Source organism: Mus caroli, unplaced genomic scaffold (genome assembly GCF_978045245.1).
Source record: "Mus caroli unplaced genomic scaffold, Mus_caroli_1 scaffold_10, whole genome shotgun sequence".
In the NCBI taxonomy this organism is placed as follows: Eukaryota; Metazoa; Chordata; class Mammalia; order Rodentia; family Muridae; genus Mus; species Mus caroli.
Genome location: NW_028227265.1, coordinates 63,445,517 through 63,463,352, shown reverse-complemented (window position 1 = coordinate 63,463,352; position 17,836 = coordinate 63,445,517). Strand labels below are relative to the sequence as shown.

Here is a 17,836-nt window from a genome sequence, read left to right as displayed (position 1 = left end):
TCTGATTAATACAAATAAAGCAAACAGTGCAGCACAAGATTTTGGAGTATGGTGGGGTAACATTCTGGTATATAATCAGGAGTAGTATAGCTGGGTCTTCACATAAAACTATTTCCAATGTTTTGAGGAATTGCCAGATTGATTTCCAGAGTAATTGTACCAGTTTGCAATCCTACCAACAATGGAAGGGTGTTCTACTTTCTCCACATCCTTACCAGCATGTGCTATGTCTTGAGTTTTTTATCTTAGCCATTCTAATGGTATGAGGTGGAATCTCAGGCTCATTTTGATTTTCATTTCCCTGATGACTAAGGACTTGGAACATTTCTTCTCAGATATTTGAGATTCCTCACTTGTGAATTCTCTGTTTAGCTCTGTGCCACATTTTTTTAATTAGGGTGTATTAGGGTGTTTTGTTTTGTTTTGCTTTGCTTTGCTTTCTTTGTTTTGTTTTGTTTTTGCTTCTTTGTCCATAGATGTGTGAGTTTATTTATTTCTGGTCTTTGATTCTACTCCATTTATCTACCTGTCTGTCTATGTACCAATATGATGTGGTTTTATCACTATTTCTCTTAGAACAGCTTAAGGTCAGGGATGATGATTCCCCCAGAAGTTCTTTTATTATTGAGAATTATTTTTGCTATTCTGGGTTTTTTGTTTTTCCATTTGAAGATGAAAATTGTTCTTCCCATGTCTGTGAAGAATTGTGTTGGATGGAGATTGCATTGGCCCTATAGATTGCAATTGGTAAGATGTCCATTTTCACTATGGATTTTTTATTGGTTGTTTTATTTATTTACATTTCAAATGTTATCCCCTTTCTTGGTGGTTTCCCCTCTGAAAACCCTCTATCCCATCCCCCTATGTTAATCTTACCAATCTATGAGTATGGAAGATCTTTACATCTTCTGAGGTCTTCTTGAATTTCTTTCTTCAAGGACTTGAAGTTCTTGGCATACAGATCTTTCACTTGCTTGGTTAGAGTTACACCAATATATTTTATATTATTTGTAGCTATTGTGAAGGATATTATTTCCCTAATTTCTTTCTCAGCCTGATTATCATTTGTATAAAGGAAGGCTACTGATTTGAGTTAATTTTATATCCAGCCATTTTGCTGAAGTTGTTTATCAGCTGTAGTTCTCTGGTAGAATTTTGAGAGTCACTTATGTATACTATGATATCATTCTTGACTTTTACCTTTCCAATTTATATCCCCTTGCTCTCCTTTTGTTGTCTAACTGCTCTAGCTAGAACTTTAAGTACTATACTGAATAGAAATAGAGAGTGGGCAGCCTTGTCTTGTACAAGTTTTAGAGGGATTGTTTCAAGTTTCTCTCCATTTAATTTAATTTTGGCTCTTGGTTTGCTGTACATTGCTTTTATTATGTTTAGGTGTGTGGCATGAATTCATGACCTCTCCAAAACTTTTAAGATGAAGGGGTGTTGTAATTTGTCAAAGACTTTTTCAGCATATAATAAGATGATCATATGATTTATTTTTCCTTTGAGCTCCTGCATCCCTGGAATGTAGCCTACTTGATCATGGTGAATAAAGTTTTTGATATGTTCTTGGATTTGGTTTGCAAGAATTTTAGTTTATTTATATTTTTATTTAATTTATTTATTTTTACACTCCATATTTTATTCCCCCACCCACCCACCCTCTGACTGTTCTACATCCCATACCTCCTCCCGATCCCCTGTCTCCTCGTGGATGTCCCCACCCCCTCATCCCACCTGACCTCTAAACTCCCTGGGGCCTCCAGTCTTTTGAGGGTTAGGTGCATCATCTCTGAATGAACATAGATCCAGCAGTCCTCTACAGTATGTGTGTTGGAGGTCTCATATCAGCTGGTGTATACTGCCTGTTTGGTGGTCCAGTGTTTGAAAGATCTCAGGGGGGGGAGGTCCAGATTAATTGAGACTGGTGGTTTTCCTACAGGATCGCCCTTCTCCTCAGCTTCTTTCAGCCTTCCCTAATTCAACAGCAGGAGTCAGCTGCTTCTGTCCATTGGTTGGGTGTAAATACCTTCATCTGATTCTTTCAGCTGCTTCTTGGGTCTATGGGAGGTGAGAGACTCTCGGGACTCAAAGGGAGGGACCTTAGATGAAATGCCTGACAGTAGGGAGAGGGAACTTATAGAGCCCACCTCTGGTAGGAAGACAGGACATCAAGTGAGGAATGTGGTTGCTATACCACAATCACAACTCTGACCCATAATTGTTACTGTCTGAAAGAATTACAGGGATAGAAATGGGGAGGAGCCGGAGGAAAATAAGGTCCAGTGACAGGCCCAAAGTGGCATTCAGCTCAAAGGGAGGTCCCAAGGCCTGACGATGTTACTGAGGCTATGGGGAGCTCACAAAAAATAACCTGTCATGACTGCAAGAATTTTATTGAGTTTTTTTTTTTTTTTTGCATTGCTATTCATAGTTAAAACTGGTCATTGGTTAGAAGTTCTCCTTTGTAGGGTCTTTGTGCAATTTAGGTATCAATTAACTGTGGATTTATAGATTGAATTAGGTAGTATTCCTTTATTGGGTAGTGTTTCTGTTTTGTGGAATAATTATTGACCTTAGCTCTTCTTTGAAGGTCTAGTAGAATTCTGTGTTGAAGCCATCTGACCCAGGTTTTGATTTTTTTTTGTCGTTGATGATGGTTTTGTTTACTTGTTTTGTTTTTGTTTTCTGGTTGGGAGGTTTTCAATAACTGCTTCTATTTCCTTGAAGGTTATTGGATTATTTAGATAGTTTGCATGATCATGATTTAACTTTGGACTGTGGTATCTGTCTAGAAATCTCATATATTTCATCTAGATTTTGAAGTTTGGTTGAATATTGACTTTTGTAGTAAGATCTGATGATTTTTTGAATCACCTCAGTTTTATGTCTCTCTTTTTATTTCTGATTTTCTTCATTTGGATACTGTCTCTGTGCCCTTTAGTTAATATTGCTATGGGTTTATCTATCATGTTGATTTTCTCAAAGAACCAGCTCTTGGTTTTGCAAATTCTTTATATTATTCTCTCTGCTTCTAATTTGTTGATTTCAGCCCTGAGTTTTGCTATTTCCTGCCTGTCTACTCCTCTTGGGTTTGTTTGCTTCTTTGTTGTAGAGCTTTCAAGCTGCTGTTAGGTTGCTAGTATAAGATCTCTCCAATTTCTTTATGAAGGCACTTAATGCTATGAATTTTCCTCTTAAAATTCTTCCACTGTGTCCCATATGTTTTGGTATGCTGAGGGTTTTTTTTTCCAATTTTTTATTAGGTATTTTCTTCATTTACATTTCAAATGCTATCCCGAAAGATCCCCATACCCTCCCCCACTCCAACTTCTTGGCCATGGCGTTCCCCTGTACTGAGGCATATAAAGTTTGCACGACCAATGGGCCTCTCTTCCCAATGATGGCCGATTAGGCCATCTTCTGCTACATATGCACCTAGAGACACGAGCTCTGGGGGTATTGGTTAGTTCGTATTGTTGTTCCACCTAAGGGGTTGAAAAACCCCTTCAGCTCCTTGGGTACTTTCTCTAGCTCCTCCATTGGGGGCCCTGTGTCCCATCCAACAGCTGACTGTAAGCATCTGCTTATATGTTTGCCAGGTACTGGCATAGCCTACAAGACACAGATATATCATACAAGACACAGACATAGCATACAAGACACAGATATATCAAGGTCCTTTCAGCAAAATCTTACTGACATATGCAGTAGTGTCTTCGTTTGGTGGCTGATTATGGGGCAGTCTCTGGATGGTCCATCCTTTCGTCTCAGCTCCAAACTTTGTCTCTGTAAGTCCTTCCAGGGGTGTTTTGTTCCCAATTCTAAGAAGGAGCAAAGTGTCCACACTTTGGTCTTATTTCTTCTTGAATTTCATGTGTTTTGCAAATTGTATCTTGGGTATTCAAAGTTTCTGGGCTAATATCAACTTATCAGTGAGTGCATATCATATGTGTTCTTTTATGACTGGGTTACCTCACTCAGGATGATACCCTCCAGATCCATCCATTTGCTTAGGAATATCATATATCCATTGTTTTTAATTGCTGAGTAGTACTCCGTTGTGTAAATGTATCACATTTTCTGTATCCATTCCTCTGTTGAGGGGAATCTGGGTTCTTTCCAGCTATTAAACTTGTAGAGGAGAACGTGGGGGAAAGCCTTGAAGATATGGGTACAGGGGAAATTTTTCTGAATAGAAAAGCAATGGCTCTTGCTGTAAGATCGAAAATTGAGAAATGGGACCTCATAAAACTGCAAAGCTTCTGTAAGGCAAAAGACACTGTCAATAAGACAAAAAGGCCACCAACAGATTGGGAAAGGATCTTTACCAATCCTAAATCAGATAGAGGACTAATATCCAACATATATATAAAGAACTCAAGAAGATGGACTCCAGAAAATCAAATAACCCCATTTAAAAATGGGGCACAGAGCTAAACAAAGAATTCACGCCTGAGGAATATCGAATGGCTGAGAAGCACCTGAAAAAAAAAATGTTCAACATCCTTAATCATCAGGGAAATGCAAATCTAAACAACCCGGAGATTCCACCTCACACCAGTCAGAATGGCTAAGATCAAAAATTCAGGTGACAGCAGGTGCTAGCAATGATGTGGAGAAAGAGGAACACTCCTCCATTGTTGGTGGAATTGCAAGCTTGCACAACCACTCTGGAAATCAGTCTGGCGGTTCCTCAGAAAATTGGACATAGTACGACTGGAAGATCCAGCAATACCTCTCCTGGGCATATATCCAGAAGAGGTTCCAACTTGTAATAAGAACACATGCTCCACTATGTTCATAGCAGCCTTATTCATAATAGCCAGATGCTGTGTTTTTATGTTCATTGAATTCTCAAAAGTCTTTAATTTCTTTTTCATTTATTTCCTGACCAAGTTACCACTGAGTAAAGAGCTGTTCGGCTTCCATGAGTATGTTGTTTTTATTGTTATTGATGACCAGCCTTAGACCATGGTGATCAGATGGAATGCATAGAATTATTTCAATCTTCTTGTATCTTTTAAGGCTTGTTTTGTGTCAGATTACATGGTCAATTTTGAAGAGGGTTCCATGGAGTGCTGAAAAGATCTATTCTCTTGTTTGCTAGTGAAATATTTTGTAGATATCAGTTAAATCCATTTGATTCTGTAAGTTTCACCATGACTCTGTTTATTTCCTGTTAAAATGACCTGTCCATTGGTGAGAGTAAGGTATTGAAGTATCACACTATTACTGTGTGAGGTTCAATGTGTGCTTTGAGCTTTAGTAAAGTTTCTTTTAGAATGTGGTGCCTTCGAATTTGGGGCATAGATGTTTAGAATTAAGACTTCATCTTGTTGGATTTTTTCCTTTGATGAGTATGAAGTGTCCTTCCCCATCTCTTTTGATTATTTTTGGCTGACAATCTATTTTATTGAACATGAGAATGGCTACTCCAGCTTGTTTCTTGGGACCATTTGCTTGGAAAACTGTTTTCCAGCCCTTTACTCTGAGGTGGTGTTTACCTTTGTTGCTGGCGTGTGATTCATATATGCAACAAAATTATGGATCCTGTTTATATATTCAGTCTGTTAGCTTGTGTCTTTTGGGGAGGGAATTGAGTCCATTGATGTTGAGACATATTAAAAACCAATGAGTGTATGTTCTTACTATTTTTTTTGTATCAGTTGTATCAGTGTGTATGTGTGTGTGTGTGTGTGTGTGTTTCTCTTCTTTTGGGTTTGTGAAATGATTAATTTGGAATCATTACTCTTCTTGTGTTGGAGTATGCCAAGATATTGTTTAAATTTGAGTTTGATATGAAATACCTTGGTTTTGCTACCTATGATGATAGAGAGTTTTACTGGGTTTAGTAGCCTGGGTTGGCATCTGTGGTTTCTTAGGGTCTTCATGACATGTGTCCATGATCTTCTAGCTTTTTGTATCTTTGTTGAGAAGTCTGATATAATTTTAATAGGTCTACCTTTATTTGTTACTTGGCTTTTTTCCCTTGCTGATTTAATAGACTTTCTTTGTTCTGTACATTTAGTGGTTTGATTATTATGTGGCAGAAGAATTTCTTTGCTGGTTCAATCTATTTGGTCTTCTATAGGCTTCTTGTAGGCTTATGGCCATCTCTTTCTTTAGGTTAGGGAATTTTTCTTCTATGATTTTGTTGAAGATGTTTTCTGGTCCTTTGAACTTGGAATCTTCCCCCTCTTCTATTCCCATCATTCTAAGGTTTGGTCTTTTCATTGTCTCCCAAATTTCCTGGATGTTTTGGGTTAGGAACTTTTTACACTTTGTATTTTCTTTGATTGTTGTGTCAATATCTTTTATGTTATTTCCACACCTGAGATTATCTCTTCCATCTCTTGTAGTCTTTTGATGATGCTTGCATCTGTAACTCCTGATCTCTTTCCTGGGTTTTCTATTTCCAGAGGTACCTCCATTTGTGGTTTCCTTATTGTTTCTATTTTCATTTTTAGGCCTTGGACCTATTTTGTTCAATTTTTTTATCTGTTTGATTATATTTTCCTATATTTATTTAACACATTTGTTTCTTCTACCTGTTTGCCTGTTTTCTTGTATTTCTTTAACTAGGTTATTTTTATCCTCCTAAAAGGCCTCTATCATCTTCATGAAATGAGATTTTAGATCAGAATCTTGATTTTCAGGTATTTTAGGATATCCAAGACTTGCTGTGATAGAATAACTGGATTCTAATGCTGCCAAATTACAGTGGATTCTGATGCTTAAATTCTTGCACTTGCCTTTCACCATATGGTTATCTCTGGTGTTAACTCGCCTGGCTATCTTGGACTAAAGCAAGCCTCCTGGGAAGCCGGCAGTACTGTCTCTGCTTAGGTCATGTCTCCTATGTTCCTGGTTAGAGCAGTCCTCCTATGTTGCTGGTTATGGCAGACCTCCTGGGAAACAGGAATGCTTTGATATCCAGGAGCAAGCACTCGGATCTGCCCAGTGTTCAAGTGGAGGTGCAGGCCAGAGGGGGATGGAGTTCAGGCAGAGCAGAATTGACCCCATGTCTGCTAGGCTCTCTGTGAGTCCCAGCTGGGATGAGTATTGGGATGGGGGTCTTACCTATATCCCTAGTTAGGTCAGACCTCCTAGGAGACAACCAGGTTATGGGGTCAGGGAAGGTGCAAGCATGCTGATCTGCCATGGATGAGAGTAGAGGTGCGGATGAGAAGGAGGATCTCTTCTTCTTCTTCTTCTTCTTCTTCTTCTTCTTCTTCTTCTTCTTCTTCTTCTTCTTCTTCTTCTTCTTCTTCTTCTTCTTCTTGTTTTTCGAGACAGGGTTTCTCTGTAGCCCTGGTTATCCTGGAACTCACTTTGTAGACCAGGCTGGCCTCGAACTCAGAAATCCGCCTGCCTCTGCCTCCCAAGTTCTGGGATTAAAAGCATGTGCCACCATGCCCGGCTGGAGGATCTATTTTTCATTTCTATGACAAGAGTCAACCAGTTATAACTTCAGTCTTATGTACATGTAGGCATGTATTCTTATTTATATGCTATTTTAGAAGTCTGCAGTCATACAGTTTTACCTAGATGATGTCTTAGTGGGGTGCATGAATGCAGTTGTAGCTAGATGGTCTTAGTGGGTTGCATGCAAACAGTCTTACCTAGATGTTCATAGTGCATTACAGGAACATTTTATAAACTAAACAATCAAAGTTTTAGAAAGTAAACAAAATACCCAAGATATAAGATACAATTTATGAAACACATGAAACTCAAGAAGAACGAAGACCAAAGTGTGGACACTTTGCCCCTTCTTAGAATTGGGAACAAAACACCCATGGAAGGAGTTACAGAGACAAAGTTTGGAGGTGAGATGAAGGATGGACCATCTATATATAGACTGCCATATCCAGGGATCCATCCCATAATCAGCTTCCAGATGCTGACACCATTGCATACACTAGCAAGATTTTGCTGAAAGGGCCCAGATATAGCTGTCTCTTGTGAGACTATGCTGGGGCCTATCAAACACAGAAGTGGATGCTCACAGTCAGCTATTGGATAGATCACAGGGCCCCCAATGGAGGAGCTAGAGAAAGTACCCAAGGAGCTGGGGGATCTGCAACCCTATAGGTGGAACAACATTATGAACTAACCAGTACCCTCGGAGCCCGTGTCTCTAGCTGCATATGTATCAGAAGATGGCCTAGTTGGCTGTCAGTGGAAAGAGAGGCCCATTGTTCGTGCAAACTTTATATGCCTCAATACAGGGGAAGGCCAAGGCCATGAAGTGGGAGTGGGTGGGTGGGGGAGTGATTGGGGGGTCGTGTGGGGGACTTTTGGGATAGCATTGGAAATGTAAATACCTAATAAAAAATTGGAAAAAAAGAAAAGAAAGTAAACAAAAACAAGACATTGCAAAGGTAACACAGAGAATGAGGAAGCACCAAAGGGTACATTCATAGTAGACAGAAACAAGCCTTCAATCAGCCCTGTTGAAAAATTCTAAAATCAGCACAGAATTTTCTAGAATTGACCTTTCTGTGCGTGGAGAAGCATTTATATACTGACACTAATCTGGGAGTTACTTGCTGGGATTAACTTGCTAAATACTTTCAGGTTCCAGTCAAGTGATAAGGGAACCAGAAGAGACCAAGAATAGGAAAGCAAATAGGTACAGTTCCAGGAGAGGGAAACAGTGAGCATGCAGGAAAGCTCAGGGGATGCTCAAGAGCAGAGGCCTGCTCTTCTGTTAAGTGCGATAACAAACTGACCAAGAATAAAGTAATCTTTGCTCTGCGCTATTTGTGCGTTTGTAAGCATGGACTTTTTCCTAGTAACAAAATAGTAAAAAGGTCTGATACAAAACCCACTGGATTCAGTGTCATCATGGACACCATGGACCCAAACACTCTGCAAAGCTTTTCCTGTTCTGTGTATTTACTCAGTGATAAATGTTTCACATTATACAGAGTGTCTTTGTGCAGGCACGTGAGATTATAAAATGAGTTTGCTATTATTATGCCTCTTTCAACCTCCTAGCACAGCTTCATAGGAACATCTATCTGTGTTCATCGTGATGTGGGTCATATCCATAATAATATCTGCAGAAATTTCACACATCTGGGGCCTCATTCACAATTGTAAAATGAGTAAATATCAAACTTCAAAAATGAGTTTCATTCACTGCTTAGTCTGTTCGGAGCTCCCTAATAATCTCTATTTGAATGTTACAAGATGCAAATTTAAGAACAGTTACTGCTTATTATTTAAAGAACAGAAATGCAATTTATAAATCTTGGGTATGTACTTAAAAGAACAGAGATATTATATTACAGATTTAAATTGTTTTCTTTCTTTCCTTCCTTCCTTCTTTCTTTTTTACTTACTTATTTGTTGGTGGCATGCCTATACCACAATGCCTGTGAGGGGATCACAGGAGAGCTTGCAGGACCTAGTGCTCTCTGCCTACATATGGGTCCAGAGGAGTAACTTCAGGGCTTCAGAGACTTGACAAGCACCTTTATCAATTGAGCCATCTTTGCAGCACCATATGGTGTTTTGAAAGATAATAATAATAATAACTTGAAAGAAGTGAATCTTGATTTGATACAAATACTATATATCATGGAACATGTTTTATCTACTCATAGATCTAAACAGACAATATTCATGAGGTTATAGAAACCTATAACTCAGAAGTCCACAGAAGGTGTGCATCAGGCTGGGAACACATTCCCAATGCTAGCATTTCAGCACACTGTTCCATCCATCTGAAATGTCTCTATCTCTTCTTTAATGACTCCCATTTGCCTTTTAATGTTGGCAAAACTATCTCCTCCTATATGATGTTTCTATGACTGGCATAAGACTACCAAAAACTGGTTGACATTATACACAAATGTGTTTTATAATTCTAGTAATAAAGACTTAACAATTTTTCTCTTGTTTCTTGGTTTTAAATTAGTTTCTCTTTTTCTGAACCCCCACAATCATAAGTGTTGGACAGTTTCCACATTTTGGACACCAGGGTTTTGAGAAATACTTTGAAATTTGCAATCCTTCTTCCCTTAGTGTTATTTTCTTAGTGAGAAAGTTATGTGTTTTACTGAATCAGTCAACCAGGCTAGAGTATGGACCTGTAATACCCTTGTTTTCTCTTGTTCAAAAGAAAAGAGACTTCATCTCTAGTGATTAGAACATAGAAGACAAAGCTAGATTCTTAGTCCAAATATTCACTTCTACATCTTAACAAAAAGCTACTTCAATTTCTAAGCTTCCTCAACTGTACTTAAAAGTAATTATAGTATTTACCACAAACACTTGGTGTGTTAATTGAATATGCAGAAATGGTTCTAAACAACTCAAACTGACAATTTATCCATGTGTAAAATTATTGTAAAGATTAGATAAAGCCACAGGATAAGTACAATAGTGAATTATTAGTATAACATGGCTTCTACTATATCAGCATTGTCTACACTAAACATAACAGTGTGAAGAAATCAAGTGGAGTCTGCAAATATTGAATGTCAAAAAATAAAAGAACTTAGTGAAATAAACTTAACTCTTCATGGTCCATCTGACTTATTTCAAGTTGTTAGCTTCAAATTAGTATGTCCCACAGAGGGACAAAATGTAAGAAAAGTCAACAATGTTTTGAAAGATGGGTTTTGTTTACTCTAATAATGAATTCAGAACAGTAGTAGCTGCAGGATTTTATATTTTACAAACTGTTCTCAAATATATGGTCTCATGGGGCCTTGTTGCTAACTCAGGTGTTATCTAGCAACCTGGTGACTATTTGATTATTCACATTTACCAGCCTATCACAACCCTTCTCAGTTCTTGGCTTTGTGGCGCTTTATTTCATTGGGACCTCTAAATACTCATTTGTTTCCCAGGCAAATTGAGCTATTCCACTCCAGTGCTCAAAGTAAATAGAATAGAAACTTGTGGAATCATCTTCCTCTCTCACAAGTGAAGCAACAGCAGGGCAGTGCAGCATATCAGCTGTTTCAAGTTCCCTAAATGGGTTTTACTTTTGCAAAACAAGCCCCCTGACTTCCCAGATTCAATGAACCTCACTATGAGCAACATGACCAGCAGCCACATTTGCTGTAATTTTTTAAATATGTGGAAAAAAAGCAAGATATCAACCATGTATTACCTTAATCAAGATGCCAAATTATCTAACTTGTTTCTCCAGGCAAGCAGCCCAACAACAGGGACAGCTCCCAGGAGCCAGTCAAGGTTGTCTGTCTGTCCATCTACTCAGGACATCTGCAGGTAAGCCCTGGGAAAATTATTCTATTCAATATTTCTTAGATCAGTATTTTGTACTTTTGTTTTATGATCTGAGAACCTATGGCTCCTGCTTCTGCTATAAGTTGCCCATGGATATAACCACACGCACACATACTTTAGTTTTGTTTTATTTTGTTTTTCAATTTATCTTTACCAACTTCTGGTCATACTGTCATGTTCATCATTCTCTCTCTCTCTCTCTGTTTTCCCATGACTTTCCTTTCCATTCCCACTTCCCATCCTTTTGCCTGTTGCCTTGTGTAGATCTTCCATCTTGCATGACATGTCAGAAGACGCATTTGAGCACTGCACCCCTGTTGTAGTGTTGAGCCATGCTAGAAAAGAGTCTGGTAAGAAACCAATAAGACAGAATCCTAGGAGGAGGAGGAGGGTTTCTCAGAGATATGAACATGCAGAAGAGCAAGCCAAAGAGAAAAGAAATGACTTTCGCCTCCAGATCTCAAGTCCCAGATGGAGAGAACTTGATATGGAGTCTTCAGATTCGTCTTCCACAGATGAGAGTCAATGGGTTCAGGCAAAAAGGCAAGCCCAGGTTAAATTCAGACTATCTCGGCGAAGGAGAAATAACAAGCCATGTGGAAGCTTGACTGGGTCTTCTACTTCTGACAGAATTGAACTTGTTGGTCTGGGATCCAAAGATGAAAAGCACCAGGAGCTGACAGAATGTGGGAGTCACTCTTTAAACATCTGTAGAGGAAAAGTCATAAGGTACCAAGAATGCAGTCATCCACCTCCAAGGGGGTCCTTGGTGGAGAGGACACCTGCAGAGAGCCACTCAGGGAGTAAAGGCAAATGCTACCACAGAGATCCTCAGCTCTTGCATACACTTAATCAAAAAGAAACAATCAAGAAAAGATTTTCAGAAACTGATTTCAATACTGAAATCCTGGCAGCTGTAGAAAGGGATGAGTGTGGGGAAGACACAGGGCTCCAGCTGAATACCTCTACCCAGAAGCCTCCTGCTGCCTATGATGATGGCTCTGATAATTTCGAAGTGTGCAGGTCAGTAGCTGTAGTGAAAGACTGGACGCCACCCAATTATAGGTCTTCTGGATGGGAGCTCAGTATGTGTTTGTGAACTTCCCTCAAAACATGACATTCATTTGTAGTGTTATAGGTTAGATGTAAAGTGATAACATTAAAAACAGAAAACTATGAGAAAAATCCATAGGTACAAAAACATGGAATTGGGTTTCTTCTCTTCGCTTTAATATAGGACTTATCCTGGAATAGAAATGGGCAAAGCAGATGATTTTTGTACGTATTTTACCTAAAACCACGATGGCAGAGGCAGTAGGAGTGAGGCTTTGTGGAAATGTTCAGTATAAATATAGCCAAATTTCTGCAGTCTGACAAAGATAGTCAAGCTAAAGGTTCTTAAAGGTCAGCCTTTTGCATCAGAAAAATCTTCTGTGCTGTTGGCTCCAGTTTGCTCTTCAGTTGTCTGACTCAGGAGGGTAACTCAAGACCCAGAGGACAGGGACACAAGTCCTGGGCTTGTTGGATGACTAGCAGATACTCTAGGGAAGGAGAGCTTCATTCATTTTACCAGTAATCACCTACTGATAATTTCTAACCATGTGTACATTTCTTAGCAATAAGACCATTTTGTTCTGTTGGTTTGTTTGTTCTGTTTGATTTCAAAAGATTACTTAATGTTAATGTGGGTTTTCTATCATTGTAGATATATGAGTGAGGCAAATTTTAAATATTTATATGCTACTAAATCATTTCAACTGAACTCTGAGACCAAGTAAATATTTCCACTGCATACTGTTCATTTTGCTTTGGTTTTATAAAAGCTGAAATTATTTAATAAAAATCTACTGTGCGCATGCATGTAAAACATGAACTAGAGGGTGTAGTCCATATTTACTCAGACCAGAACAAGAAAAAATAAGGTCTACATGTGAATAACATGGCAACTTGTTCTCTCAAAGCTGTATCAGACAATTACTCATAAAATGTTCATTTGTTCCAGCATTGAGGCACAGTATGCTCTGGGCTCTATTCTGAGCATTGAACATATACAGTGCATGGTATTTTGATAGTTTCTGATGTGGTAGCACTTAGAGTTGGGTGAAGAACACAGACACAGCAATTATTTCACAGTTAGTACGTATTTACGACCACAATAGAGGATTTAGAGATACATGACACAAGGGCTCAAATTACTTTAGAAATCAGAGGTTAATTCAAAGTACAAATAGGAGTTGATGGAAGAAAGAAGGAGGAAGCTGATGCTGCAGAGAATGCTGGTCACAGGCAGCCAAGAGGAGAGAGGAACAAGGCAGGAGTGTAACAGTCCAGGGAACCGAGAGCCAGGATGTGGTGAGTGAGGGGAGTGGATGGTAGAGATTCAGAAGAAGAAGTGGGATGGACCAGAATTGTCAAGGCCTTAAAATATGCTAGGAAGTTTTAAAGGTTTAGAAGCAAAGGGACAGACTAGGGAAATGGTTCAGTGGGCAGAGTTTCCATGGCAAAAGCATGAGGATCTGAATTCAGATCCACAGCACGCTTAAAACTCCAGGTGCCATAGCATGCACTTATAGTCTCAGCACCGAGGAGTAAAAGGCAGGTGGACACTTAGGAAGGTCCCTAGACAGGGGACCAGGAAGCCCTGGTCAGCGATTATAGCCAAATCAGTGAACTCTTGGTACACTTAGAGATCCTGTTTCAAAACACAAGGTAAAAGGCCAGCAAAAATGGTTTTGTGTATAAGGGTGCTTGCCACCAAATCTAAAATCATGAGCTCAGTAACAAAGATGCACAATATGGACATTATGGAATGACAGAACCAATTCTCCTAAATTGTCTTCTGATTCCCACAAACACAAACAATGGAAAGCATGTACCTACACATGCACATGTGAACACACACACATACACACACATGCACACATAAATAAATAAATGCCAGAAAATGCAATAATTATTTTTAATAATAATAATAATCAACTGGAGGGCAACTGGGAAAGAAACTAGGTGTTGGCCTCTGGCTCCACTTCATACATACATGTGTGATGCACATATAAAACACACACACCCCATGCAAGGAAAGTGGAATTATGTGTTTTTATATGGCAATGTATGCTTCATATAATTATTTGAATGTGATGACTATATGTCTTTGCTGAAACCTTACATTATTTCTTATCTGATGTCCAGCTTAAAACTCCTTTTGACATTTCCCAAATCTGCTTCTAATATTATTTAATAAATGACACTCATAGATGCTGACTTACTGGCAAGTGGAGTGAGAGAAAGTAACATTTGCTTCTAAAGCCAGAGTGGCAGGTTCTCCTTTATAAGTACTTCTTTAGGGGAACACTTCCAATGATAAGTGATTTACTTAACTTAGACTTCTACATGTGACAATAAGCCCAAAGGACCTATAGATATTGTTTTCTGCTGTGTGCTGCCATCAAAATAACCAACTGCTCTAGACAGTATACAATAATGGCTGAGGACCAAAAGTGTCAAGAGACTTGATGTTTCCTATAGCTAGTCTGTTGTCTAAGTGGGAGACATTGAATAAATAACCAAAAAGCAGAAGTTTAAGAGAACAAAGGCTAATTTTAAGTAGAGGAATGCTGCAGGATTTGGAGAAAAATAAAATATCCTGATCTAAGACGATGCAGAAATCCCTTTAGATGGGCTGGAACTAAAGCCAGGCAAAGTGAACTTCAGATAGACAGAGGTGCATGGATGTAATTTCAGACATTCAAGTTGATACAAATACCATTAGGTCAGACAGAGCTGAGGAACCAACGTTGTCCACTGATGTTTCTTTGAATTTCTATGGGTAGATTTGAAGAATAATAAGGGCTAAGACAAATTTCAAAGCATTTTGAAGAAACTATGAAGTCAATCCAAGTTGTTTAGCTCTGTTCTATAGATCTCTGCTTTCCAACAGCCTCCATGAACTTCTTAAGTTCTTTTAGCCTATCTTCAGCCAGAAATAGTTCATCGTTGGTTTCCTCATATCCCATGGGAATTTTCATGATATTTCTCTAAAGAATAAAAATATTCCAATGCAAAAATATATGCAGAAAGTATTTTTGCTAAATAAAATCGACTAGAAGAGCCACAAACAAGTCACTATAACCCTGTTCTGTACTGTTAACAGGAAATGGTGTATAGGCAGAATTACTCTACTGTAAGCTACAGTGATAAAGGTTAGTGGAAGTGAGTAGGAAGGACATGGTGGTAGCCCACTAAGTAAATAGGAAGCACCTTAATTGTTAGATCTAGTAAGAGCATAAGACAAAGTTGTTGAAGACCATGGTACCCTGGAGAAACTGAGAAATGTGAGATACTGGTATTTATAAATGTAAGAGACATTAGAGGCCAGTTGACTTGAGAATGGTGTGATGAGTTCCATTATAAGCAAGCCATTTGTGATTCCAAATGTGCTCCAGTGTAGATTTTTCCATCAGTCAGTCAGCCCTGGACACATGCACAGAATAGAATCACTAAATGTACACATAAATGTATACATATGTGTGCCTGTCTATGTATGTTACTACTACTACTACTAATAATAATAATAAAAGAAAATATGAAAAATTTTAGAGAGGATGTCACTAGAGGAGTTGGGAGGAAAGATGGAGTAATCTAGATGGAGTTCTCATGTATAAAATTCTCAAAACATACTATATGCACAATAATAATAATAGGCATGCTGTTGAAACACCGGGCAGTTGGAGCTGATTATAATTTTTCAGTGATTGGTGAGCTATACACTACAAAATCAAACAACTATGTACCTATAATTCACATAGGTTGATGTGATATACTGACAAGAGAAAATAATGGTTGGCACACATGAAAAAATGTCCTCAAGGTCAGAGAGGATAGAAGAATTTGGGAATCATTTTGAGAGGAATGTCGGAGGCCTAAACAAGAAAATTAAATTTCTACAAGAAACACTATAGGAGAGATGCTTCCAGATTGATCACAGACACCATGATCCCCTGCGCAGGGAGGAAGACAATGGTGAGAGAAGCAGCAAATGACTGTGAACTTGTAGTTCTGTTGCTTCAGACATGCAAAGGCAGATCTTACTTTAGTCACAACCACTAAGAAGAAGCAACCCCTGAGCCCTTCCTCCTTTTCTGTTCCTGGCATTTGGCCCACATGTGGACACCATATCCTCTTTCCCATACTTGTCTCAGCCTTATTCTGAACATGTATTGCTATTAGCCAGTTACAATTTGGAAATTAAATCACCGTGTGGTTATGTGTGTGGCTCAAAAGTTGCCTTACAGGAAAATCACATCTAAAAGTAAAAGATCAGAACATGTTGGCCTATTGTTCAAGTTTTCAGTGGTTTGTACATTACTCTCAGTGGGAAGTGCACAATCTTTAATATGATTTCTAAGTCCTCACATGATCTCTGTGTGTTTTGGTATGCATCATTAACTATGACCTACATGTGCTGATATGTTTCTAATTCCCTGAAAGCATCTAGGGTTTTTCTTTACATGGTCCCCTATGACCCTCACCAGACTGATTGCTAGTCACTGTTTCTCAGTTTAAAAAGTCATTTCTCCCATTATACTCAACTCCTAACTAATGCTCAAGACCTCTCAGTTCCATGACATATTTTATTTTAATTCATTTTTAGAGATAACTGTTCACATTTATTTCCTACCACACATACTACTCTTTCTCATTGTCCTTAACTTCTCTTATCACTTTCAATGGTTTCCTTCTTCATCCCAAATAACCCCTTCTCTGCCTTACTCATACACACATACATATGCACATGTATTGCTAAATTTAGAATGCACATGTGAGAAAATACACACAGCATAGTTTTCACTGGTAAAATGTAGCTATTTTGTGATTAACTGCAATCTTTTTTTCGCGAACATTTGCAAAGCATTTGTACCTTGAAGATGCAAAAACCTTCTCAGCATATTTTTTTAAATAAATTGAAGGAAAATATCCTTTTTAAGCCATTGATGTTGATTATGTGAAGTCGTAGTATCCAGTTCTGGCTAAGCTTGCCACTAAAACATCTACTGTGAAGGATTCTTGAGTCTTGTGGTTCTAAGACCTTAACATGAATCTACAACTGCTAGAGAGTTTATTTAAACATAGATCACTGGTTATTTCTAGAGTCTTCTATACTCTGGTATTAAGACCTTGAATTTATATTTCTGGGGTAGTCCCAGATGATATTGATGCTTTAGACTAAAAATCATGTCTTAAGAAACATAGTATGTCATAGATCTCTCATGGTTTAGATGGAAAGAAAGTGGAAGACAGGGAAGCAAAAGATGAGTTCGGAAAGCTGTTAGACATTTGTGGTACATCATAACTCAGTTTCTTTCTTGTTCACAATCATAGGCTGATACAGTTAAACCATTACCAGAAACCCTATCATCCTGGTTAGGCTGCTGCTTCCATTTCAAAGCCACTTCCTCAACTCAGTCAACCCCAATTCCCTCTGTGAGCCCACAGGCTTCCTGAATCCTGTTTCTGACTTTTGTTTCATCTATGTAGGATGTATTCATTCTACAACTAGTTGCTT

General features: G+C 38.5%; 1 protein-coding gene across 3 annotated transcripts in view; it reads left to right on the top strand.

Moving 5' to 3' along the window:
* The window catches only part of Marchf1 (membrane associated ring-CH-type finger 1), a 481,764-nt gene that overhangs the window by 387,468 nt on the left and 76,460 nt on the right, over positions 1–17,836 (top strand). For 2 of the 3 annotated variants that reach the window (XM_029480932.2, XM_029480927.2), the window contains exon 4: positions 11,177–11,256. In XM_029480932.2, the coding sequence (XP_029336792.1) occupies positions 11,177–11,256 (80 nt within the window). Of the gene's footprint in view, positions 1–11,176; positions 11,257–11,538; positions 12,298–17,836 lie in introns of all 3 variants that reach the window. The other variant, XM_085843942.1, reaches the window with a different exon arrangement.